Here is a 27144-nt window from a genome sequence, read left to right as displayed (position 1 = left end):
TCTGCTAGGGCTTATTTTAATTAATAAAAAATATTTCTGATTAGGTCCTTGTTTTAATTACGAGTTCGTCATTTCATCTACAATTATTTAATGATCAACTGCAAGTATATTTAACCTATTATTATAAAAATTTAAATATTGGCAATAAATTCTTCAAAAAAATTACCTAAATGCCTAAATTAACTCACTAGTTGTTTCCATCTCTTACGATTTCGAATAAACATAAAATTCATCGCAAAATACGTAGGTTTCGTTAAGATCCTCTTCTGAGAATAATTTCTCTTCCTAATAATATTATTTTACAGCTCGTACCACAGAAAAACAGTAATACACTGTTTCATTCTACTTTCCTCTACATGCACCCTTTATTAACAATTTATCAAATAACGAAGCATCATTTGCAGAAGAAAATGCTTCACTACCCCTACAAGCTTTCAACGAAACTTTCATATACTAGACTAAAAAGAATTAAAAAAAAAAAAGAACTAAATAATTTTCCATTCTTCAAAATACAAGATTCGTCAATTTGCGCCACTCTATCTCTAATTTTTTCCAGATATCACATCGAACACGTGACGAACGATCGTCGATTAAAAGAAAATCGTGTCGAATATTTCTATCACCACAATGTCCAAAATTTCCACCAATTATCAGCGATTATCACTTCTCGATACATTCCCCCGTTAGAAAACACCGGGAGTAATTTACATTCCACCTACACGTTTCAATTAACCGTCAACAATCGCGAACAGCAAAATTCCTCCAACAATACGTCCCAACGATCAACGTTGATACGCCAAAATAGCAATCGGCGGTATTACTTCTTTCATTATTAAAATTTCAATAAATCCGTGGAAAATTAATACGGTACACGCGATATTCCAATTATTCCGAGAGCCGGGGTAGGTATATTTATTCACAGAAACGCGCCCTGTCAGCCGGTCGCAATTCCACCAAAAACATCCACGACACGCAAAACCACCTCGACACCTGCTGCAGCTCAAGAAAGGGGAAGAAGATCGCTGGCAAAACATAGGACAACGCGTCCCCGTTACCAGAATCACAATTCTCCACCTCCTTCTCTACGTCCTCACTCGTGCAACCAGAAACACGTATACACAGAATTGCAAACAGCGAACGCATCATCACTGTACAACCTCGTACAATACGTTTTCCCATTCTTCGAATCAGATTTGCAATACGAGAGACATACCGGAACAGGTATCCGGTTCGAAAGCAACGCTTACAAATTCCAGGACTACCGGTGGCTCGGTCGTCACGGATTGCTTGTGAAACGTGTTGGAACGCGAGAACACGCGAAAAGAGGATCGCGAAAACAGGAAAGAGGGGGAAAAAAAAAAGAAGGAAAACACAAAAAATACTCCGCTCACGGCCTAACAGTCAAGGCTGCGGCACACGTGGCCTAACGGGAAATCGATATCGTGTGCCGGTGGGAAAACGCGGGCGGACACTTTTCCCTGGCTCCGTCGCGCTCCCTCCCGCCTCTCGGACACTTTTATCGTCCTCCGCTCCGATTTGTCTGACCACGATAACGAGGATGTAAGCGAGGAACCGAATGCTTCGTCATTCGCCGCTGAAAAATCTCTGACCAGAGAAAGAGAGAGAGAGAGTTCGTCGTCGACCCTTTGCTTTTTCTTATCGTACCGGGGTCGCTTACAAGCGGATTGCGGACAGTTGTGCACCGACCGTCACACACCGGGTGTCCCGTTTGTAACTTACGGTCGAACGTGTGGAAACTCGAGAGAGAAGGATTTGTTCGAGAGGGAAATTTGATAGGCTAAAGAGATTGAACGATTTTTCATATCGTTTTTTGGGAGTTATTGCGAAATTGTGTTTATCTTTTGCGAGATCAATTATAGAATACCACGGGGTTGGAATAGCAGGACATTTTCAATTTGTTCACCGGGGAGAGAGGGGGGAAAGGTAAATTGAATACCAGCGCAGTTAATTGTTCTTCTTTATTTCTGTTTCTTGTTAATTCGTTCGCCTGGGCAACATCGGTGTGTGTAAATGCCGCGCGATCAAATCGATTTTTCCCCGATTCGATTTCGATGTCCTCCCCAACGTTACGAACGGGGGACGATGTAACATTTTCCCGGACGAAATTAAAGCTGTGTCGCAATATCGATTGGTTTACAATTGGCGCAACGTGTCTGCAAGATGCACCGCGAATTATCTCTCTCGGGCCGCTCTTCTGTATCGTCGAATTTCCATTTCGACGACGAAAAAAGAGGAAGAAGAAACGATTAACTGAAAAATTCCGTCGTTTATAATCCGCGTTGTGTGAGAAAGAAGCATCGAAGAAGAGGAAAGATGGAGTATTTTTTAGCGCGAATCTTTGGGTAATATTTCAAAGGAGGGGAATCTGCATCGCGATTTGGAGAATCTAGCCTTCGCGAAGACAACTTACACCGCCGAAGCCACCATTTCTCAAATTCTATCGGAGACAGCAAGAATCATCTGCCACCACGTACGACAAGAACTGCTCTGCGTTACCATACTGTGCATTATGTTCCTTGGAGAAATGGCGCGCATATTTTACGTGGTTTCCATCACGCATCCAAGTCGAACGAAGAATAAATAATCTCGAAACTGATTTCGAATCGATCAAACGTGTATCGTTGATATTTTTGCATAAGAAAATTGGATATCGTTGCCGGTGATAAGATAAAATTAATTAAAAAGTTCGAAATGAACGTTGGTTTTTCTTAGACACTCCAGGTGTAGATGTATTTAACCGTTGAGAAAGAACCGGATAATACTTAATCTTATACCAGTTACTCTCGATCAGTTAACAGTCGTCCATGAAAATTTTATCGGTCCATTCGATAATGTTCGACGGTCTCCTTTGCGTAATCACGATTGAACGATAAAGCGTGTCTTCATTTGCTTTCTTATCTTCGTTTATTTATGTCGTGTACAAGAAACAGCGAATTGTAGATATTTTTTCTTCGTTTAACCCGTTAACGCTCGTATTTTCCTCAGCTTGATCGAGTGAATTCCATTTCTAAGGAAAATCGAGCCAAAACGTGATTCGAAGCATATTTGAAAATTTCACGATAAATTTCAAAACTCCACTTTTTTGCCATTCAGTGCTCTCGAAAACCACGAAAAAACGTATTTCTAACTTTAACACATTTTGTATAAAAATTTCTCCAAATTTACGATCGTGCTTTGAAGCGACAGCGACACTTCGGGATTAAAAAACCTCTGGTTCGTTAATAAAAGCACCAGAAAACTAAAAAAAAAAAAAGCCTCCAATAAAAATGAAACGAAAGGGTTAATTTGTTATTCATCACAAACTACAACACCTTTGTTACTATTCCAAGGATTTTCTATCACGTCAAAATCATCCTGTACAATACTTCTACGTTTGAGATAGACGACTTCCCTGCCTCGTCGTAAAATCATTTCTCAATGTTCGAATTTCTGGCAAGGATCGTAATATTTCATAGAACCCGTCGTCCATCGAGCGAATTGTCTCGAATAGAGAATTAAACAGCATCTGGCTTAAGATTTATCGTTATTCAGAGCAACCGATATTTATCTTTCGTTTCGAAATCGATTATCTCCGTCGTTTTGACGAGCGCGATTCTCTCTCCCCTGGATACTACACAATGTGTATGCGAAGAAACAGAAAATATCGTTATTATTATTATTCTATAAGACGAATCGAAGTTGGCTGGAAGTTTCGCAAGGTAACATCGCGGGGCTCGCAGCAAAAAGTCTTTGATAAACGCGGTACCCGCGAACTTCTTGTTTCCAAAATAACCCTTATCAGTTTCGACATGAATCATACGTCACGTAGACCCGTACTTTGCCACGGGAAATCGCTCCGGAGCGTGTACGTGTATCGGTCAGATTAAATAAACATCGGCGTAAATCAACGTAATTGTTACATATATAATTCCGAAGGCTTCTCGCGAAATCGTTCGTTAATGTTAAACCTGCCGCCTTCGATCGCGTTTATGATGCCCGCTGATAATGTATCGAGTGCATTACGGGGGTTAGACCAACCCTGAAAATCGTAGCTAGCTTTACAATTTTTTCTTTAAGGAAAATAATTGTTTCCATGAAAATATTTCTCTCTTAAGAAAACAATTGTTTGCGCGGGAAATTTGTTAGGTGGGCTTTATTGTACTAAGCTCGAGGAATGTAAAAGTATTTTTTTCATTTAATTTCTCTGGGAAACGACGACTTGGGAATAATTCTTTTTTCATTTTTCTTTTATTTGTGGAAGATCATTTTTGAGGAACGCGAGAATTTGTAAATTACAAATTTGATTCGCGCGTTGATTGCGGAGAGTTTATAATTGAGAATTAAGGTGTCGAGCGAGGAATTTTCGTCGATTTCTTTTGTTTTCTAAAAATGACATTTTCGCAGTTAATATTGTGCCCGCGTTCGTTCGCCACTGTCCAAATTAGTTTTCCGCGGATGTTATTTATTGCACACACACACACACAGGAACTGCACGGAGAATAATAAAATCGATAATAATTTATTTTCTATTTATTATTTGCGGACGGAATAGCAATCGTTAATTTACGACAAACAGAATTGTAATAACGGAGGGGAGAGCGGACAATCGAGAGCAACATTAACGAAACAAGGAAGCGAACAGTGGAAAAGTGTACAGGCGGAGAATCAGAGGAACAAAGAATATGCAAATAAAATTATGAAGCTGTTCGAATGAATTTAAAATTCACTCCAAACAAACCCCACACTGTCGCGCCCGACTATTACCTACAGCGCACATTATTAATTTTCGAAACAGCAATTTCAACTTTCCCTCGCGGAACAATATTTCGCAATTCCTGACAGAGAATTTCGTCCAACTCTTTTCTGCTCTAATTTCTTCGATTAAAAGTCCCCGTGGTAATTGTAGGAATAGGGAAAAGAAGGGAAAATTGGACTAGCGTCGAATAGAATTCGCGAACTCGTTGAAATATCAAATTTCGCAAATTTTCGAACATGTGAATATTTTACGCAATTTTTCATTTGTTTCGAAAAGTGTCCAAAGCGTAGAATTTTCAAAAAACATTTCTTGTGTCAAAATTTGCCCTCGACACTCTTTTTTCGAAATTTTGCCAGCACCGCAATGTAGAACGTCAAGAACCGCACAATTTCAAATTTAACTTTTTTCCCACATCTCCCACGGTTTCGTAAATATTCGCGATAATACTTCGAGACGGTGTTTCCAACCCCTGGAACCGTTTCATTACCGAAACGAAAAATATTTTCGTAATTAGCGTCACTTAAACTACACTACCGCAAAGTTTCAAATTTTTTCGAATTTCCGCGTTGCCCAACTTCCCATTGCAACTAAAATTTCGCATATTTTATAAGGAATTTCGCACTTTTCTCAATTTCCACGTTGCCGAACTTCGCCTTCAAGTAAAATCACGCGTTTACGCTTAATTAATTATAATTATAATACAAACAATGTAAAAATGAATAAAACAAAGATAACTTCCCAAAATAGGATACACTAGCTAAACTACTAAAACACTGAAACACCTTTCGCTAAATTCTCTTCGAACCTAAACAGGGGTAGGTTACACGTAACCGGAAGTGAAGACGCCGTCATTGCTCATCCCTCCTCCGGGGTTTTTCACGCGAGCCACGCTAGTACAGCCCCTTATGATCGAGCGTTTCGTTGCTTAAGCAACACCGCTTCTGGCAAAGGCAGAATTATTTACGAGCAGGAGGAGCGGCTTCGAAATCGAAACGGTCTCGTTTACCGCGTGTGCACCCTGCTTAAATTGCCACCATCAATAGCGAGTGAGCGAGGTTGGCCTGGCTTGGCATGGCGCGGCGCGGCTCTCCTCGCTTCTCTGCGCCCGATAAAGAAAACCAAGAAGAAATCCCCTCGCAACCCTGTGCTGTTGCGCGCGTCTCTTGTAAATAAAACGTGTCAACCGTGCTCTCGTAACCAGCTCGAGAAACCGGTTTTCACCCGCGTTGATAATAGGTTCACCGTGCAACCACCTGGAATAAGCTCTTATCTGAAGCTTCTCACTCTCTCCCTCCCTTCTCGTCTACGATTTAGACGTTCGTCAAACGATTCGAGCTGCGCGACAGAGAGAGACCCGTCCTCTCGATATCGGCTGTAGTAGAGAATTCACGCTCGAACGTTACGCAACACGCTCGTCATCAATGAAGAATCGATGGTGAAACCGACGATGGTCGCGATTGCCACCGGATCGAATTAGATTTTTGTCGCTTATCAATCAGCTTATTATCTGCCGCCTCGTCGAAAAGCCCTTGATGTCGCATCGCGATAAAAATTGTAACGGAAAAAAGAGGGACGTATCGATCGAACGATAGATACCATCTCGTGGATGTTAATAGTACGTTGAAAATTTGAATGAATTCTTTCTGCAACGTTCCGGGGAAATGGGCGAGAGGTAGAATTTAAATGTACGATGAAATTTTAGACGGTTTAATTTCAATTAAATTTCTTTTATGTTTTGGGGGTTGGAATTGTGAGGAAGAATTTCTGGGTGGAGTGTAATGTGTTGTGTAAGGAATAGGAGGAGTAAATTGGAAATTTCAAGTGAACGTGTATGTTGACGGGAAATGATCTTAATTTTAATGCGGTCTTTGGGTCTTTTTTGAATTATTGTCGACTTGTTTTTTATTAAGTTTATCTTCCCTTAATATTGTATTCCAAGTTTATTGGCGACACTAGATTGATACGGCGTGATGGTAATAAAAATCGTTACAGATAAGGTCTTTCGGTCTTTTTTGACACACTTTTGGGTTAAAGAAGACCCAAAGACCACTTTTAAGTCAAAAAAAGACCCAAAGACCTTAAGTGTAATAAAAAAATTCACTAAGGTTAATGATCACTTTTGGGTCAAAAACGACCCAAACCTCACTAAGGTTAATGATCACTTTGGGTCAAAAAAGACCCAAAGACCTTAAATGTATAATCGAACGCAAAAGCTCACTAAGGTTAACGACTCAATGACTTCGATATCTCGATCAATAGTGACTCTAAAACGTCTGAAATAGTCTGCTACACTGTATTCACCATTTCAAAGCTATTTAATAAAACTTAATAAAGCAACCTCTGTTTAATGAATCACCCTATAGACACAGCGACCAAATTTTTATGAATCGAGCGTTCCATCGATTCCATTCCACGGTCTTTAACTCACTCGTCCAGAGGCGGCGATATTTATAAACGTTTCGCGACCTAAGACGATAATAAAGTGATCCGTGATTTTTGCATCGCAACAGAAGAAGTACGATACACTTGGACGAAGTTCAAGGTAACGCTACATTCAAGATTTCCGTAAAGTACATACAAAATGATTAATCAAACTCTGCCACTCTACGTTTGACATTTACCGCACACATGTGCTCCATTTTCGCTGCATCAGAATTTCCAGTACATCGAAGAAATGGATCCACGCAAAAATTGTTTGCATACCAAATGGTAACATCCTATCCAATTCGAAAACATGCTCAACATACGTGTCGAAAAATGATTTCCCTAATCGCATTTAAACGTGAATAAAAAAAAAAACTAAAAAGAAGAGTAAAGCTTCTTCCTGAAAAACACCGTCTTGTCACATTTACTCGACACACGCGTAAACAATAACCGATACTCGTTGAACGTTCTCGAAACAAAAGTACACTTCACTTCGAATTTACTCTCTTCGGCAAACACGAGTGAAACTAAAAAGATTACTACTTTGTCCTGATACGCACAGAAACGATATCGACGCGCACCTATACACCTACCTATCGCCGTTCACCGTCTACGAAACAAATGTTTTCCATTGTCTACGTTCGCAGAGGTCCGAGCCGGAAATCAAAGAGCACCGGAACGAGAGGGGGGAAAAAAGAACGTTATCGCGGATTTCCTCTGATACGTATATAGGAATAATTGAAACGGCAGCTTACATCTAGTAATTGCACCGTTTCCCTCGTTATTCGGTTCTCCGATTTTTTTCCACGAGAAAAGATCTCCGAGGAATAACTAACAGTTTCCATTATCGTTCTCGTCGAACGAGCATTGTTCTATATCAACGGTGTCTGTTTAATCATCGCGTCGTTATCGAACGAAACAATGTAAAAATCGAGGTTCTCTACCGTTTTATGGATCCGGGAGGAAAAATGTATATATGTACGTAGATCGTCTTTATTTCAGCTGCGAGTAGAATATTCGTGAACCGATCAGCCGCATCTGTGCTGAGAGAAGACGCGACACGTGTGAAGGAAGAAAGGAGAAAAAGGTAAGTAGGGTAAGATAGCGAGCAGTAGGTCGCGGTGTATGATCGAAAAGGCTGGCAAGTAGCGAGCTGAATGTCGAGGCAACCGGAGCATTTTGCTAGCGCAACAGCGACAAGGTCAAGGGTAAAGGTGTCTCCAAGATCCGGCGACGTGACGCGGCTGGTTTAAGGTCGCTCTCGCTTGGATTCCGTGACTCGATATAGAACCTCTACCTAACCGTTCTACATACCTGAGGTCACTTTTGAAAATCGAGAAATCAGAAGGAAAAACGGGAAAAAATGAGAGAATTTTGGGCGACAAAATTGGACAGAGAAATTCGGTTCGTCACTTTCGCTGTTATTTCAAGATCTGTCAGAGAAACAATTAATTAATTATTTTGAGATTTGTGAGTGAGATAATAAATATCGGTGATTTATTTACTTAATTATTTTAAGATTTGTCAATGAAATAATAAGTATCGGTGATTTATTTGCTTAATTATTTAAAAATTTGCCAGTAAATAATAAATACCAGAGATTGATCTGTTTGATCATTTTAAGACTCGCCAGGGACCTTTAACGACAGTCAAAATAGAAAGTCGAGAAAATTTCCACAATTAACCGAACGAACGTTAAAAATAATTTAACGCAAGCGAACTTTCTCGTGCTTAAAAACTATTCCGCAGAAGCGATACGTATCGCAATACGTATCGTTAAAAATTCTCGTGTTTCGCCTGCGAAGCAAGATCTAAAAAACCCGGGGAAAAGGTGAAAAACGAAAGAAATCGTCCTCTTGAAACACAAACTCGTGGAAACCTACATTACATTCTCTCCTTTAAATGCTAAGGTCGCTTTCGATTGGATTCCGTGACGTCGATATAACCAACCCGACCTACCCTCTCTACACCTTTCAACCGCGAAAAAAAAAAGAGAAAGAACCGACACCCCGCGATCTCCACAAACCGAAACCAGCAACAAAAATGAAAAAAAAATGTCTACTCCACATAACTACCGTATATAGCCGACAAAACAACAACAAATAAAACGACAGAAAAAACACAGTGATTCCAGGCAACAGAATCCGAATTCTAATCCCGAAATTCGGTGTCTGTCCTCGACAAACAGAGGTGCAACCACAATTCAACGAGCCATCCAATATACCAGTTTATCCAGCCTGATTCTCGATCATTCCAACCATACAGAATTCCAATTCGAACGCGATTCGTGTGGCCGACTCCAGAGCGGCGGGACGTTCGACAACAAACCTTCGAAGGCTGCCGTGTGCGCGTGCATGCACACCCAGCGACGTCGCGTTAGACTATATCGAGGCGTCGCGACGCCTGCGCGGGTTCCCGCAACGATCAGCTGGCTGGAAGGTAGCGTCGTATACGAGGGGCGAGGAGAACTGCTGTATCCGACGAAGACAGACTCGTGAAAGTGGTACGAGTCGAAATGAGACGAGACTAGGGTGGATAGAAAGGGAGCAAGAGAGAGAGAGAGAGAGAGAGAAGCAGAGGGATCTAGACGTTGAAGAGAGAAGGAAAGAAAGCGGTACGTCCATCGAGAGTATTCAGTAGCGACGTCGAGGGTGACCTCGTCGGACAGCTACGCACGTTTTTGGCAGCGTTTCTGGTGCCCTTAGCCGCCTGATCCCGCTGCCTGCTCGTGGCAATGGTGTTTATCGTGTGCACGACGTCGACGTTGACGTAGCTTGCGAGCCGGCGCGCGTGTCGACGTTTCGGTTCGCGCAGTGCTGCCGTGACGGTCGATCGAAGCGCACCGCTGAAACCTGGGAACGTATGGCTACGCAACTTCCATTTTAACGACTTCACGATGATGCATCGACTACCTGGCCGCCACGTCGTCGTTCAGGATCCGTTTCTCTCTCCACCTCGAAGACCTGTCACAGCTTCAGGATGATCGTGTACCGTCGTGTGCCAGCGTGAAGCTTCCTGAAGCTAGCTGACGCTTGGAACTAGTAGTTTGGACCAACGATTGACCTGTCCTCTCGGTTTCTCGCTTGCGCGTCTCGCCGAGCTCGATCTCTGCTAGATTAACTCGACGCAATCTCTGCGAGATCGTCCAAGGATCTGTGAAAGAGGAAAATCGAGGGAAAGATCGAGGAGAGACGTCTCTGGTGCATTTCTTATCAGACGTGTTTGTTTCAACTGTGATTACGGTAATCTCTGTGTGTAGAAGATCGATAGTAATCGCGAGGTAGTTTATTGTCGCCGGAGAAGAACGCAAACGTGACGTTGTTGGAAATGAAGGCTTGATAAAAGCCGACCCGAGTGTAGTTTGTCATCTCCTCCGGTCTGGTTCTTGTTGCAGCTGCGTACCACGAGGATTCGCTTGTTCGTCGATAACCGGCCAATAAAGAGCCCGGATAGAAGCCACGCTCGCTGGGAAGAAGTAGCGTGAAACGGGCGTCGCGGTAAGTATCAAAACAAATTGCCCGCGCATTCCCCAAAGCGCAGCGCGCGTCTCTCACTTTTGTCCAACCGACACCAAAAATGGATCTCGATTTTGGTCGCCCACCTAGGTCGTCGTCACCTGTCTCTCCCCTCGGTGGAGTTCGTTGACACAGGAAAATCGGCTCTGATACTCGATTGGCCGACGAGAAAGCACTCGCACACCAGGCCAGGATACAAATATAGAAGCCGAACGAGGCGACACACGGAGGAGAATCGAAGCGGTGGACGGAAACGTGTGTTCTTCACCTCGCCAGCAGGATCTCCGCCGTGTCTGTGAATCGATACCTCGAATTCCTCGGTGTTCCAAGAATTTTCCGCCAGTGATCGCAAGAGACGAAGAAACTGTTCACCGACAAGTTGTAGTTCCTATCGCAAATGTAACAGTGACGTGAGAGAGAGAGAGAGAGAGAGAGAGACTGGAGAAACCGAGTGTAAATACCTGCCACAAGAGCAATAACAAACACTGTGTATCGCGTTGTAGAGTAACTTCTGTACTGTACTAATCCGTGAAAACGATCGTCTTCCACGTGTGATAGAAAACAAAAGGCTAGATCCTTGATCGAATTGTTCCAACGTAACCAAACATACTCTAGAAATCCTCTCTAAGGACAACAATCGTCTGGTGGAACAGAGCTAGCGTGCAGAGAGAAGACGAGAAGGGTGAAGGATCCCTCTAAACAGCAGGAGAGCCACTCAGGCTGCAGCAGGTTCCTCGTGGCTGGAGCTCCCTTCTGATGGTACTGAGGGTGACTCAGCATCGGAGGACGAGCGCGAACAACCAGCGCGGTCCCCGTGAACAGCATCGACGTCGTCGTTGCCGAGTAACGTCTTCATGGCTCCACGTGTCGTCGTTTCCTCGACGATGATCGCACTCTCGTTGATCCTTCTGTTCGCCTGCTGGCCGTCACACAGCCAGGCAGGTCTGCTCAAGTTCTACGAGTCCGTACCTGAGAATATCCAACCGGACAGAAGGATTCCGATCGACGACTACACGATACACGGACCGAACGTCGACGATCAGGAGTTCCCTCGTGATCTAAGGGAACCTTATCCGGGCAAAAGTTTCGGTCCTATGGGTCCCATCGACGGATCGTTGCCCGACGACGTGTCGTTTCGAAGCTTGTCACCTGCACAGGGCAAAGGAGCTGGCACAATAGAGCACATGGCGTCTCATTCGATCGAAGATGGGAACACGGAGCGCGCGAAACCGGAGTACAAGATCATGTCCGTGGAGTTTCATCGCGTCGAGACGCCATTCGTGATCGGTATATGGATCTTCTTCGCCAGCATCGCGAAAATAGGTAGGGAATTATTTAGACGTCGAATTTGAAGCAGTTCGGATGTTAGTTTGGTCTCTGTTGGGAGACACTGCTTGTGGATTCTGTCGCGTGGGAGGATCGGAGAACTATGTTGACTTGTTACCCCTCGTTCGGCGAACCTCTCGGTGGAGAGTCAATTTTGGTCTGTGATGAAAGTTTCGCTGTGATGTCTTTGGAGTTATGTAGAGTAGCTTGTTACGATAGATGAAAGGCTGTTCGATGGAGCGTAGATTAAGTTTGAAATAGACTGGTGTTGAGACTGAAACATTCGTCTGAACCTGTATACACCTCTCTGCATGAGCTTTTGTATTTATAAAACGTGGATGAAATTGTGGTTCGCTTGCTATCGTTTCTAGAGAACTAGACCTACTGGGAATAAATTTCGTATTTTATATTTTGGTCCTAGATCACTCTGTTTATTTTCACTCGCTTCTTCCGTACGAATCGATTTTATTTCGGTCCAAGATTGCTCAGATATTTCTGTCGCTTCTTCTTTCTTCCAATAATACATACATACACACTTTTTCGCGTTGGGTTATTAAAAATAATTACGATTAGGCAATCGGTGACTAAATTCGCCAGAATTGCTATTAAATTGCTCGATTCTCTGGCCCTTTATTTCTATCCATTAGATGCTAATCCCTGGACGTTAGAGAGTTACACAAATGGCCGGGATATTAGGTTTGTGTTAAACTGTATAAATAGCTATACACCGTGTTAGAAAGCACTATCATCGAGTCCATGTAGAATGTTTCCATTTCGAAAGGGGACAGAATACAACGGTACAGATAATAGAGTGTTCAGAGAACTTAATGGAACATCCACAAACTGGAGGCTCGGATAATAGAGGTTCTACTTGTTTCTCAGTAGCATCGATCGCGTTTGCAACGTGCTCGTCAAGTACTATACTCGTATCGTAAAGCTTTTTATAGATTCCATATTTTTCACAAGAATAAAAGGCCTACTCCTCTTTACTGCGCTAGATACCGCCTAGGAAAAAAGTTACAACCGCTAAAATCGCTCAATTCCAAACCCCAGAGTACGTCGTCAAAAATCGTCCATCTGATCCATCGAAAAAAAAAAAAAAAAGTTTTTAAAAATACAACACACACGTGTATACATAAATCGCCAGATTGCAAAACTGACACTGTCGACGGTATATTAATCCATCAGCGAAATTTCCAACTGTCCTCGTTAACAACCAGAAACGAAGCAAGCTGACCAATTTCACGTTGCAACAGGCGGTTTAAAAGTGGCCCAAACGCGCAGCGTGTGCGTTCGCCGAACGAGGGTTAATAATGGAACAATTGTTTGCATGCTGTGCCGGGTGTGCAGCCTGGCCAACGAAAAGGTTCTCACCACGCTTCCTTTCTTCTCCCTTTTTCCTTCTTTTCCGTTCCAACGACGTGTCTCGAGACTCTGTCTCTGTGTGTTAAGTTACGATTATATATGCACACAGGCTTTCACATGGCGCCGAAGCTCAGCAAGATCTTTCCGGAGTCCTGTTTGCTGATTGTTGTCGGCGTTGTCGTTGGTGTCTTACTGTTCCACGCGAGCAGCGTCCACGTGTCGCCGTTAACGCCGGACACGTTCTTCCTCTACATGTTGCCGCCCATTATCCTGGACGCTGGCTACTTCATGCCGAACCGACTGTTCTTCGACCACCTGGGGACGATACTTCTGTTCGCCGTCCTCGGGACTATATTTAACACTTTGTCGATAGGTTGGTAAAATTGAACGCGTTAACGACGCCCAGAACCACGGGGAGTGTTCCCCGTACTTTATCTCGCTCCCTTCGGCATTTTTTCTTTTCTTTTTTTTCCGCGAGATTTTCTTCCGCGTTAAAGTGGCTTTTCGGTTGACTTGATTTACGATCTCCGCGATCTTTTATTTACGTTCGGTCGTGGATCTGTATACAGGATGATTGCGAAGTAGGCGGGCAAATTGAGGAGATTGCCAGGGTGGGTGTTTCTTAAGTGTAAACGGAGATGAATGGTCCTTCCTAATGGAAAGCAATTTCTTGTATTTCTTGGTTTTTAGCGAATTCATGGAAAGAACGTAAATTTTCATCCTCCGTTCCAACGTCCGAGGACAAATTCGACTACTTCGTATGAAATATCCTTTCGGTCGTAATTTTGTTTCCTCGTTTATCGCTTCGGTTATATCTTCCGCCGTCTTGTTTCCAGTTCTTTTTTTACGGTACGTTTGGTAACAGATGCACGACCAAGAGGGAGCAAAGAGTGATAGTGAAGTAGTAGGTGGGCAGAGACTGTTTAAGAGATTATTGATGCGAGCCTGGAAAGACATCTTTCGCGAGTTATAAACGTCCTTTGACGCTGTAAGACCGTGCAAGGGCACTTTACACAGCTAATTAGTCCTCATAATGGAAGAACAGATTCGCTCTTCGTTAGACGCTAAACTCACTTCAAGTAATGCTCGGAGAAATCGACGGAGAGAACGTACAAGTCGATGATATTTCAGTTTTTCCAACTCGAGAAAATTTCTTAGTTGAAACGAAGTTGAAAAGTCGAAAATATTTGATTACAGAGGGATCTAATCTTGGAAAATTCGGGATCACCGTGTATCGCAAAGTTTAGCAATTTCGAGAATTTGTTATCATTCGAATCAAATCGAAACGAAGTAAATTGCTATTGACCTCCGCAACGTCAATTTCGAATTTACGAAGAGTTAATAGCAGTTTCGATATTGATGTAAATTGGCAGGTGATTCCGAAGTTCTGGCAGGTAGCGTATATTACCAGCGGGGATACATAAATATTCATAAAAATCTCGATAAATCTGATCTCTAAACTTAGCCGAAGACGTTCAACGACCACAAATAATTCCATCCAATTGACGTTCTTCCAACTTGTAGATCAGTTTGACAATTCCCTCGAATTTAGAAGTGTATTTTAATACAAAGTCTACATTTCTGGCCATTGATTATTCGGCTTGCCAATTTTGAAACTCAGTCAACAATTTTTGCACAAAGAGTATTCACATTAAAAAAAAGAATATAAAATTAATCGTTTTACAACAAAAGTTTCCATCGCTTCCAAATCGATAACACACTTTTCTTATTTAAATTCTCACATCTGGTATTTACGATAGCGCTACAGTTAATTCAATGTTGACATTGAGAAAAATATAAAAACAATCGTAACTATTTTACAAAATAAATAAATTAGATCTACGCAAAAGTTTCCATCGCTTCCAAATTCATAACACTTTTCTTTTTAAAATTTGGTATTTACGATAACCCCTATTAGTATCCCTACGAAGACTAATTACAAAAACAACAAAAACCAAACACGTAACCTCCAAAAAAAAAAAAGAGGAAGTACGATGGAAACTTTTAAAATCCAAAATTAAGGTATCAAACGAATCCCAACATTCTCAATATTACTCTTGCATAACGCAGAGTACATTTCCGGGTTTCCCGGTTCGGCACACACGCGTCGTGGACCTTTTCCTCATATTTCAGCCCCGCGTTTCGCAATCACCCTGTACATAGGAACACGCGCGGGCGCCTAAGCGTGGCCGAGAGTGAAAACGCGCGGACGTCGAACCGCCCACGCGATTTCTGTTTACGGTTCAGCGTGCTCATCGTCGTTTCGCCGTTACGAAACGTCCACGGATTTTCCACCGTAGAACAGTGTATAGGACGGTGCTTGTTATAATTAAAGACGCAACGAGAAAGCGACATCGCGCGTAACAAATGACGCGTTTCCGTTATTATTATCGGTGATATGAACATCGGCTAACGTGTAACGAGCGCGCGCACCTTCGTAGATCGAAGGATTTCAGGGTGAGCAGTTTTTACAGTGAATTACCAATTAATCGGACGACTCAGAAATTTCCGCGAATCGAGTTGACAAATGCGTTGGTAGATTTCAACGATGCATGGTAGAATAAATAGAATTACAGTTCCGGAGGAAAATAGAGAAATGGAATATTTCTTTGGAATAAGGGGAAGAAATATTTAGTATTTTATAGAAGATCGGGCTCAGAAATTTCCACAAATCAAATTGGCAAATGTATCGTATCAGGGTATTTAAATGATGCACAGTAGAATTATCGTTCAGGATTGAATTGAATTATATATTGCAAGATGAAGATAAAAAAATTAATTGAGAATACTTGTTCGACGAAATCTAATCGAATTCGAATATTTGGAGAAATTTCACCACTGTGTATATCATGGAAGATCGTGTGGATTATTACGTATCATATTTTCCATTTGAAAAAGAAACGTGGACGCATATATGTATACTATATGAAAGAGTCTTTTTTTTTTGTGCTATGAAAACGTTTAAAGAATGAAAAGGTTCATATCTGCCTCTGGACCAAATCGTATTAGCTTCCTGTTCAATTTTTAAAATTCAATCTTCTCCGAGATGAAACTCGTGTTTAATTAACTGGAGGAAGTAATTAGAATTATTTATGATCGAGGGAGATTAACAGATCTGTGAAAGAATTGCTGTATTCATTTATAATAGCAACTTACATCTTTCGTACATTTTTTGACAAGAAAAGTTGTTTTACTGAAATTCTATTTACTTGCATTTTCGATATTCTGTATACTTGCGTTGCAATCGAATTTTAAGGTATATTAACCCTTTCACTGCTGCTTGAAAATTCGCTCCTACTGTGATCTCGACGCCTATTGGAGATTTGAATATTTTCTCGCGCTTTCTTGGCGCCTTTTCACACACTTTCGCCTTAATTTTTGTCCGGTGCCTACTTCCGCCCCAATTTTTAAATTAATTTCTAAATTGTCGTGTTTAAACGATGAATTTAAAATTAAAATTTGTAAATTTTTGCAAAATTTAAAAACGCCAAAATTTAAAATAGAAATTTTTAAGTTATAGAAAAATTTCAAAGCGCCAAAGCGAAAAATTTTGGGGCCTCGATCGATGATTTTTAAATTTTCGCAAAATTTTAAAGCGCCGAAACGAAAGATTTTCGATCGATCGATGATTTTTAAACTTTCGCAAAATTTTAAAGCGCCGAAACGAAAGATCTTCGATCGATCAATAATTTTTAAATTTTCGCAAAATTTTAAAGCGCCGAAACGAAAGATCTTCGATCGATCAATAATTTTTAAATTTTCGCAAAATTTTAAAGCGCCGAAACGAAAGATTTTCGATCGATCGATGATTTTTAAACTTTCGCAAAATTTTAAAGCGCCGAAACGAAAGATTTTCGATTTTCGATCGACAGACAGTTTTTCAATCTTTGCAAAATTTTCGATCGATCGAAATACTATCGATCATCGTACCGAAATCTGTCGCGGCGAAAGGGTTAATATATTGACCTAACATTGTTAATACCTTGTTTTACCATCGTGAACTGTTTATAGGCGCTTCGTTGTGGGTGTTAGGTAAGAGCGGTCTGTTCGGCTTCGATACGCCACTCCTGCAAATGTTTCTTTTCTCCGCGTTGATCAGCGCCGTAGATCCTGTCGCTGTGCTAGCCGTCTTCGAGGAAATTCACGTGAACGAGATCCTGTACATCGTCGTGTTCGGCGAGAGTTTGTTGAACGACGCTGTCACCGTCGTAAGTATCGCTTCTGTATAAATTCAGAGACTTAACGTCTCTAAATACGTTCCACTTAGTAAAATTTCAATGCTTCCTTTTATCATACAAAGATCCCCTAAACATTTCAAACTGCTGAATATCCAATTTAAATTGCTGCAAAATGAACAAAACACGACGCGATACGAAGATGGCAATTCGTTTCCGCATTAATTCGCAGACTGTTTCAATTTATTTTCAATTTATTCGTAATTAAACGATGAAAATTTCCAACAATGCACAGATACTTACGAATAATCGTACTTCAACTAAAAATAAATTTACTTTGTCAAATATTATCGTTATCTATGTCATATCACTTCTCCACTTATTTTCATTATCAAAAAACACTTGAAATACATAATTCAAATATTTCATTTCACACTTCAGATTATCAGAACAAAGCTACCAAAATTTCGTTATAATTTCATTCCTCAGAATAGCATTCTATCTAACCCATACACTATCTATTATTTAAAACAATATTCCAAAAATATCTCCCCTAAATTTCATCCCCGATACCACTCCAACTCTATTAATCCTAATTGAACAATCACGTTCCCTAAACAATCCAAACCAAACTCAGAATAATTCCATTTACCGACAGTCCCGAAACTTTCATTCCTCCCTACCATTTAACGCACACTCTCGAACTTCCATAATTACCAATCTAAATGTGTCCTAATAACAATCCTTCCGGGCGATATCGATAAGGAAAACTGAAGGTTAATCGGTCTACTTGCCACCAAAGTCCCCGGAAGTCGAATCTCGAGACAGCAAGTAGCTACACAATTAAAACTTGCCCGACTTCTGGCCCCCTGTCCCATTTTCCCACTTAGACTCCGGAGAATCCTAATCCCTTCGCGCGGAATTTCTTAATCGGCGAAACAGTATGCGAGTGAAACGGTGGTTGTTGAATGACACGCAGGTGCTGTACCATATGTTCGAGGCGTACAGCGAGATAGGACCGACGGAAATACTTTACACGGACGTGCTGTCAGGCCTGGCGTCGTTCTTCGTCGTGGCGATCGGCGGAACGATAATCGGCGTGATATGGGGATTCGCCACCGGTTTCGTTACCAGGTTCACACACCAGGTTCGCGTGATCGAGCCGATCTTCATATTCGTCATGGCCTACCTGGCCTACCTGAACGCCGAGATTTTTCACATGTCCAGTATACTCGCGTAAGTAGACTCTAATCTCTTTGTTCGAGCATTCGCGGAGAAGGTGGGAGAACGACGATTGTTCGCGTGATCGAGACACCTTCCGAGGTAGATCTAAGAGAGGAGACACGGTGGAAATTTATTGGTGCGATAAGAGTTACCTCGAGGGAGGATGTTTGTTCGTTTTTGGAAGGGTAGAATTACCGCGATTTTTCTGAGGGAATTGAGACAGGATTTTTTGGGGAGAGGGGTTGGAGTTAGCATTGAGGATTTTGGGGTTCTTGGTAATTGAGGAAATGGAGATTCACTTTGTGGAGAAGCTTGTTCGTGAGCGTTGGGATATTTATTGGGAACGAAGCAAGGGTAAATATAGTTATTGCAAAATTATTTGGATCGTGAGAAAATTCGAGGTGCTCTTGGGAAATTTGTATTGCGCACGAAAAATAATTAAACTTTGTCTTTTTTGTATTTTACTCAAATATTTATCGCTTATGAGAGAAACGCTGGAAACTATATTAATGGTGTGATACTAATTCTTGGGAAATTAGGAAAATTTATTTAAGTCATCTTGTTATGTATGAAAACTAACGAAACTTTGTCCTTTTCTATTTTACTCAAATATTTATCACTTATGAGAAAACACGTTGGAAACTGTGACAACAGTGTGATACTAACTTCAGCAAAGGAATGTAATTTGAATCGTGTAATAGTTTCTGTACGATTCGATTGGAAATGAACTTTTTTCTAGACAGATTGCAAATTATATTAATCCACGGTTTCACGTTGATACACGGTAATTAGCCGCGCTATCAATTTGACAATTAATAATTCCGCATTAATACTGCACGATCGCGTTAATATTAGATTAGAATTATACGCTCGGCGATCTTTAACGAAGCTAAACAAAACTACCAACGGGTGTTCTATTAATAAGGCACTATAAGATCCCCGAAAATGAATTTATCGGAGAATATATTCAGATTCGTCTGTTATATGTATTTCCCTTGTTTACATCAACAAAGCGAAATTGCCTGCACGTGGACAGAGCGACCTAGAAATTTGCGGCACGAGCACAGCTCATTTCTCGACACGCTCGACCCAGCAATAAATTCCAAAACGGACCTCGCCGGTTCTCACGCGAATCGTTACGTCTATACTCGTCGAAAATGTGCATGTCTCCTCGCCGTGTGTAACGCGACAATTGATCGAGTACTCGTTTCCAACTAAAACGCGCAACTGTTTATTAACCGTTTCGCTGCGACAGATTTTCGTACGCGACGCACGTGGCGGACGATAGATCTTCGATTCTGACTTGAAAATCTTTCGTTTCGGCGCTTCTAAATTTAGAAAATTTTCAATTCGAATTTTCATCGACTAAAATTTAAATTTATCGACTTGAAATTTTGATGGACTAAAATTTAAATTTATCCAAATTTAAGATTTATCGACTTGAAATTTTTATTCACTAAAGTTTAAACTGATCCAAATTTAAGATTTACCGAATTTAAATTGCTTTTATTAAGTTACGGTGAAAGTAAGCAAAGGGCCAAAATTATAGATTAAATGTGTTAGAATTATGGTAATAAATAAAAGATATTGTTTTAATTATAAATCTTCTTTATTCTGATACGCGAGGAAGGCACGTCGCTATGCGATCAAACAAACATAGACAAGACACTGAGAGAAAAAAAAAACATATCAGCGTCACCCATACTAAACAGATGGTTACTATGTTATTTCTATATATATATTTATATTAATCTGTCTCAGTATGTTGATTATTTTTGCCGTTACTATTACACAGACACATACTCATTTCTCTTTATAATCCAACAAAATGAACATAAAAATGTGTCGAAAGGTGCCAAGAGCACAGTGAAAGAAAATATTCAAAAGCGCCTACAGAGAAAATTTCCAAATCGTCTAACCTCCAACAGTAGTGATAGATTTAAGCGACCAACTAAAATTTCGAGTGTTTTATTATCGAATCTCCTTAACGTATCCCCTTAAAACCAGAAAAAAACTCAAAAACAGACGACTTCCGCTCAGGATCGCGATAATTCCTTGGACGATACACATTCGTGCAAAATCGAAAATAGTTGGAAAGTCTAGTGTAAATCCTTCAGAAGCTTCACGATGTCGGCGATGATTCTCGTTAAGTCTATTATTTACACGTTTGCCGGGAAAGTCGGTAACGACGATGATCGATCCCGATGCAAAGTATGCCCCATGTAATAACTGTTCAAATATGCTTAACCCGTAATCGCTAGTTCTTGCTGCAGCCCGCGATTTTTATTTATACGATTAAACAGAAAGCTTCCGCTGTATTTGATTGACAAACAGACCGGTTTCGAATACATGCCCGGTGGCAGTGACAGGGCTTTAACGAATCCGACGGCTATTGTTTATTTAGAACATTTAAGATGTACGGGTATTTATACAGCGAGGTTGAAATCGATGTGGATCGGTAAATAGAAAGAGGATCGAATTCCGGGGTTCGGTTTTTCAACTTATCGAGTGCAATATTTTATTCAAATATCATCGGTTAACGGTTGTAATTGTTAGAAAATAGTGGAGAATCTGGTGACAATATTTGGGAATCGTTTTTCTTTTAATTCTTTTAATTTTGAATAACAAACGATCGGGTGACAATATCTACCGATTATTCTTTCTTCAATTTGATGCATATCGAGTAGAATTTTAAGCGAAGTATTATTAGTTGACAGGCGTGACTTTTAGAAAATAAACAATCGGATAACGATTCTTTTAATTTTGAATGAGAAACAATGGGATGACAATATTTACCGATCATTGTTCCTTCAATTCAACGCGTATCGAGTGCGATTTTTTATTATAATATCGTCAGTTAACAGATGCGACATTTAGAAAATAACAAATAACCTAACAACAAGATTAATTTCTTTACCAATACCGATCATTTCTCCCAGCTTACCGATCTCACTCCTCCTATAACAATTGCATTCGACAGGCTTTATTAATTAATTTCACTAATCGAAGTAGATATCATCAGTGAACACGTGTAATATTTAAAAAATAGTAAGCAACCTGGTAACGACATTTACCAACCACTTTCCCTTTAATTTCAACCCTTTGAGGACGGAGGACTACATGCCGTATTGAGATACTGATTACTACGTGAACGTATAACTAGGTCACTATTCGAATTTCTTTCCAAGTCGAACCATTTCAAAATTCTATCTGCCTAAAATATAAGTATACGAGTTTATGCCAAAGCCAACTATTTTTCTGAGTTATTGGTTACAATTTTGCAAACTCATACAATGACTCTATCAGCCTCAAAGAGTTAATCGATGTCGTGGACTTTGATCAAAGTTATTGGTTACAATTTTGCAAACTCATACAATGACTCTATCAGCCTCAAAGAGTTAATCGATGCGACACTCGAAAAATACCAAACACCATTGTTGCGTCGTGGACTTTGATCAAGTCTTATGACCAGGAGTTCTAGCACAGGTTGATGATAGTTCTCGCTGGTTCGAGGTGTATCGAAACTTGGTTGTTGAAATTCGGTTATTCTTCTTTTTGACGATGTGTCTCGTGCACTCGTTTTACTGTGACTGCCGGTTTTCAGGTGTGTAGATGTCATGTAGGCATTAGGTTGGTTCTGATTGGTGGTTGTGTTATGGAGGTGGAAAACGTGGTGTGTTCTGCTATTGGTCGACGAAAACTGTGACCTTTTGGGAGACCGAATTTGTTGTGTGGCGACCGCCACGAGGGGGACCACGCACTGAGGCCTGGCGACTCTTGGCCCTCGAGGCGAAGAATCGAGAGATGTTTTTCCAAACATCTCCGAGTTTCTTCGTCCTCGAGGGCAAGAGTATCGCCTCGGCAATGCAGGCCCGCGCCCCCACTTCCTGGGGCTTTCCCAGGGAGCCCCGAAAAAGGCACGAGGAGGCCTTTGGTCGTAGACTTCCTTTCTACGCGCATCATGTAGTTTACATTTGAAATTAGTTTAAGCATTACGTTTAAATAAATATATTTTCGTTACCCACTTTGCGAGTAATCATTTGCACCACGTCACTTCCAAAGTTGCAAACAAATTCGATCCCCGGTAACGAATGTTTTATGGTCCCGAGTGTTTTTGGGACCTATTGTCTGACTGCCTTCCGAACGTCGGCACCTCGGTCTGGCGGCCAAATCTGACTAAGTTGTTTATTACTATAATCCGCCGAACCGAGACTTCGTTGCCTCCTCATCAGGTCGCAGCAACCATTAATTCCCTACCAAATACCGATCATCCCTCCCCCGCTCTTCGATCCAATTTCTCAATCCTCTCGCATCGATTCCCCTATTCTGCCGGTTTCGAAACTCTCGAAACGTCGATTAAAATTTAAAGTACCTCTGTCCCCTTCCCCCGCGTTTCACTCGTAAACCGAGAACCAGCGCGAATCACGGTACAGAAACGCGCGCGAGAGAGATCTATAGATCGTAAAGCAGCCGGAAACGAAGGCCGTACGACCAGACAGACGTGTGCGCGAATTTGCAACGGTGGAGAACCGATGGTAGCCGCGACGGTCACGTTCCTGTCGTAAATCGAATCGCGACCGACGTCGTTGCCCCGTGAACCTCGTCGATTTCGTAAACGTCCCGATCGCAGGCTACGTTTCGAATTAATTTCGACGGACGTTACAGTGTAACCTGGCTGTTGGTTACCTTAGCGATCGATACGCGTGTTTCAAACCCACCACCCGTCGCGTTCACTCCCCCATTCCCTCCCACTTCTGTTCTGTTCCCTCGCTACGACCCCGTCGATTAGCCGTGACCTTTTTGTTGCAGGATCACCTTCTGCGGCATCACTATGAAGAATTACGTCGAGGCGAATATCTCGCACAAGTCGCACACCACCGTGAAATACACGATGAAAATGTTGTCGAGCAGCTCGGAGACCATCATATTCATGTTCCTCGGTGTCGCCACTGTGAACAATCGTCATTACTGGAACACGTGGTTCGTCGTGATGACCGTGGTCTTCTGTTCGGTTTATCGGATCGTAGGTGAGTAACACCAAGTCAAGGTCCAAGCTTAGAGAGAGAGAGTGTCCTTTGGGTGTCGAACAGGGTGATTTGTGTGTCTCGTGACAGTAATCGTGTCACGTTGATCGATGCATCCAGACGGATACTTGTACGATTCGGACCGAGATCGGTGCAGAGGGAGAGAGAGAGCTGGTAATGGCATCAAGAGATAAAGGAGACTTAAGCTAAACCGATCACGACTTATCGCGTGTCACTTAGCAAACGGTTACGCGATCATGCCAAGAATATCGTTTCTTGCGCCTTAATATTCGGCTTTTTGCGGGTTAATAAGACGACAAGGAGTTGGGAAACTTGGCACTGCGAGCTGGGAAGCTGTGTTTTGGGTTAGTGTGTTTGGTTAATTTGAATAGAGCTAGGTAGAGATTATTGGGTGGGGCTTCTTGGATTTATTGTTCGGTGATTAGTTTGTAATAAATGAATTTTGGTGTGGGATTTGAAGAAGAAAGGGGATGGAAGATTTAGGAAGAATTCGATGAAAAGGTTGATGTAAGAAATTATTGCATAGAGCGAAGGAGGGATAATTAAATGAAACATTATTTGCTGACTAATTTAATTAAATTTTTATTTAACTGAGAACGAGTAGGTCCATATAAAAATTGGAAGAAGAAAACTGAAAGAAAAGGAAGTTTATGAATAGAGCAACAGAGAGATAATTAAATGGAACTCTATTCTTCCTAGAGTTATTGTTTGACAATTAATTTAATTGAATTTTTATTTAACAGTAAATGAGTAATTCCATGTAAAATTAAAAGGAAAAGAAAAGAGAAGATAGTTTATGAATAGACCAAAGAAGAGATAATTAAATGGAGCTCTATTCTTCCTAGATGAATTAAATTTTTATTTAACACTAAACTTATAGTGTCACACAAACTTACAAGAAAAATAAAATAACAGAACCACTGTAGAAGTTAACTATAAGGAAGTGTCAAGTAATCTCTTTAGAGAAACTCAGCGCTCTCAAAGCGTACGTTTCCTAATACACAAATTCTAGGAATAGCTGGAAATATGGACGTATAAATGTGCGACCTAAATAGCAAGCTGGCGTGTCGCAGTTAATTATACTAATAATAGAAAGCTTCATAGCGATGTTAAGTTATATACTTGGAGAAAAAAGAAGACACAAAATTACCGCAACCACGAATCCACCAAAGAAGAGATATTTCACTTCCTCACTCCTCTCGACATAATATATCTCGTTCCTATTGTACAAACAGCCAATACTAAAACCGACATTCAGCACGAAACAAACGAGAATCTCGGACATTTCTTACCTTTCCACTGCTTAACTTACGAAATATTTCGGAAGACTCTTAACAGGATTCGTCTCTCTCCTTCCGCAACCAGCAGTTTACATCGAGACTTACTGTCACGGGCTTACGGCTTACCATTCCATCGACAGTTTATCCCTAAATCGTCAGCCAGCGGCTACACTTAAAAAATTCATCGCCACTTCTACACACCATGGATTTCTCTCTGACACTCTCCAATGTTTATTCAGTCGCGATGGAAAAGGAGGATGCTAAGAAAAGGTCAATTTTGGCATACGGCTGGAACGAAAAATTTTTTTACAGCATGATTCTACGCATTCTAAGGAACGAAAAATGTAATTGTTATTTTTCCCGGAAATGATGGGAAAGTTATGAGAAATGCGGTTCAAGGTAAGAGTATGACCATACTTGTACCTTAATATTCCGTCTTGTTTTCTTCCGATGATGGTCTGTTCGTAAATTAACCACTTAGAAACTCATATTGAGTATTATTTACAAAGATTGTTGTACATTAGTGTTAAATAAAAACGAAAAATAATGAAAAATAATTAATGACAAATTAATCGAAACAAGGAATTCTATGAGGACATGATGCTTATATTCTAAGCAATCAGAAACCAATCTCGAAGTGATAAAAGTTATAATAAACTATCGTAAATATAATAAAATAATCGTCATGACAGGAATACGATAAAAAAGTAAGACTCTAACAGAATTTGCATTTCTTAACTGTGTATCCTATGAAAGGCAGAGAAAAAAGTATGCCCTCACATATCAGTCTAAACATATATGTATATGTATAAAGTTATAATAAACTATCGTAAATATAATAAAATAATCGTCATGACAGGAATACAATAAAAAAGTAAGACTCTAACTGTGTATCCTATGAAAGGCAGAGAAAAAAGTATGCCCTCACATATCAGTCTAAACATATATGTATATGTATGCAGTGTTCTGTCGAACTACGCGTAGGTTTAGAGAGGTCGACTGTCCGCGTAAATGGAAATCCGCGTAGTTGGGAACCATCCCCCGGTTTTACGAAAAAATGAAGTCTGATCACCTGTACTGCGTGTCAATTGTCGTATATTGTCGTTAGAATAATGACAAACGAAGTAGGTCGTGTGTAAAGACTTAGTTGTTTACTAAGAGACAGTGTTTTTCCAGAAAAGGATAGAGTATGTATATATCTCGGGGAGACAACAGCAAAAAACCTGATTTGTTGTTGTTTCATAGCTATAATACATCTTCTTACGAGAAAAATAAACTTAGGATACGATAAAACGAAATTATTGCAGTAATTGATCTAATTAGCTATACGTAGGTTCTCTATTTTTAATTAACTCAATCATTCGATTGTGTACGTATTCACGCATACACATACCGTGAGACTGTAGCTGCGTAGCTCGCAGAGACATGCTTCTCGTTTGATTTTTCTCCCAAGCTGAGCTGTTCGTTGTGTACTTGAATTCGGTGCACTAACTTCTTGTATGCAGCGGCACTTAATTCACAGGAACGAATATGCTAAGTACGTAAATTGATTCGAAATCCACGCACAATCGAAACCGCTTTATTCGAGGGAGCACTGAATTTTCTACAAGCCTACGGTAGCGCGATATAAGCGTCGTTTGCCAAGGCACTCGTCCGATAGCCTCGTAAACACTGACTGAGGACGCGTCGTCCTGCCCGATTTCTGCTCGCTGTTTACCTCGCGTTTAGCTCGCTGTAAGAAACCTCGGGGTGAGTCTCTCTCGCACGTGGGACATGGGCCTAGCATTAACCTTTCGTATCATAACATCGCGTGAGATTCGTGATATTTTTTTTTTGCGAGCCAACATAAGAAACGCGAGCCAGAGTCGTTGAATGTACATCGAGCCAAATATGAAGCTAAGAGTCCTTTTGAACGTGAAACTGTCGCGAGTTGCTCTCGAGAGTATCTCTGGCGGGTGGACACTGCCCCTGAGCTTGACTGTCGGAGAGCATAGCTCAACTGTCTGAGAGTAAACGTGTCGAGACTTGCTCTCG

General features: G+C 41.1%; 1 protein-coding gene across 1 annotated transcript in view; it reads left to right on the top strand.

Annotated features, from left to right (window-relative positions):
* The first annotated feature begins 11489 nt into the window (after nucleotides 1–11489).
* The window catches only part of LOC108575546 (sodium/hydrogen exchanger 3), a 31833-nt gene continuing 16178 nt past the window's right edge, over nucleotides 11490–27144 (top strand). Inside the window, exons 1-5 of the mRNA XM_017938368.1 lie at nucleotides 11490–12018; nucleotides 13496–13759; nucleotides 17398–17594; nucleotides 18541–18797; nucleotides 23595–23812. Of these exons, the coding sequence (XP_017793857.1) occupies nucleotides 11550–12018; nucleotides 13496–13759; nucleotides 17398–17594; nucleotides 18541–18797; nucleotides 23595–23812 (1405 nt within the window). The 5' untranslated portion in view covers nucleotides 11490–11549. The remainder of the gene's footprint in view (nucleotides 12019–13495; nucleotides 13760–17397; nucleotides 17595–18540; nucleotides 18798–23594; nucleotides 23813–27144) is intronic.

Source organism: Habropoda laboriosa, unplaced genomic scaffold, assembly GCF_001263275.1.
Source record: "Habropoda laboriosa isolate 0110345459 unplaced genomic scaffold, ASM126327v1 scaffold186, whole genome shotgun sequence".
In the NCBI taxonomy this organism is placed as follows: Eukaryota; Metazoa; Arthropoda; class Insecta; order Hymenoptera; family Apidae; genus Habropoda; species Habropoda laboriosa.
The sequence above is the reverse complement of the archived record's forward strand: the minus strand, read 5'-3'. Positions and strand labels throughout refer to the sequence as shown.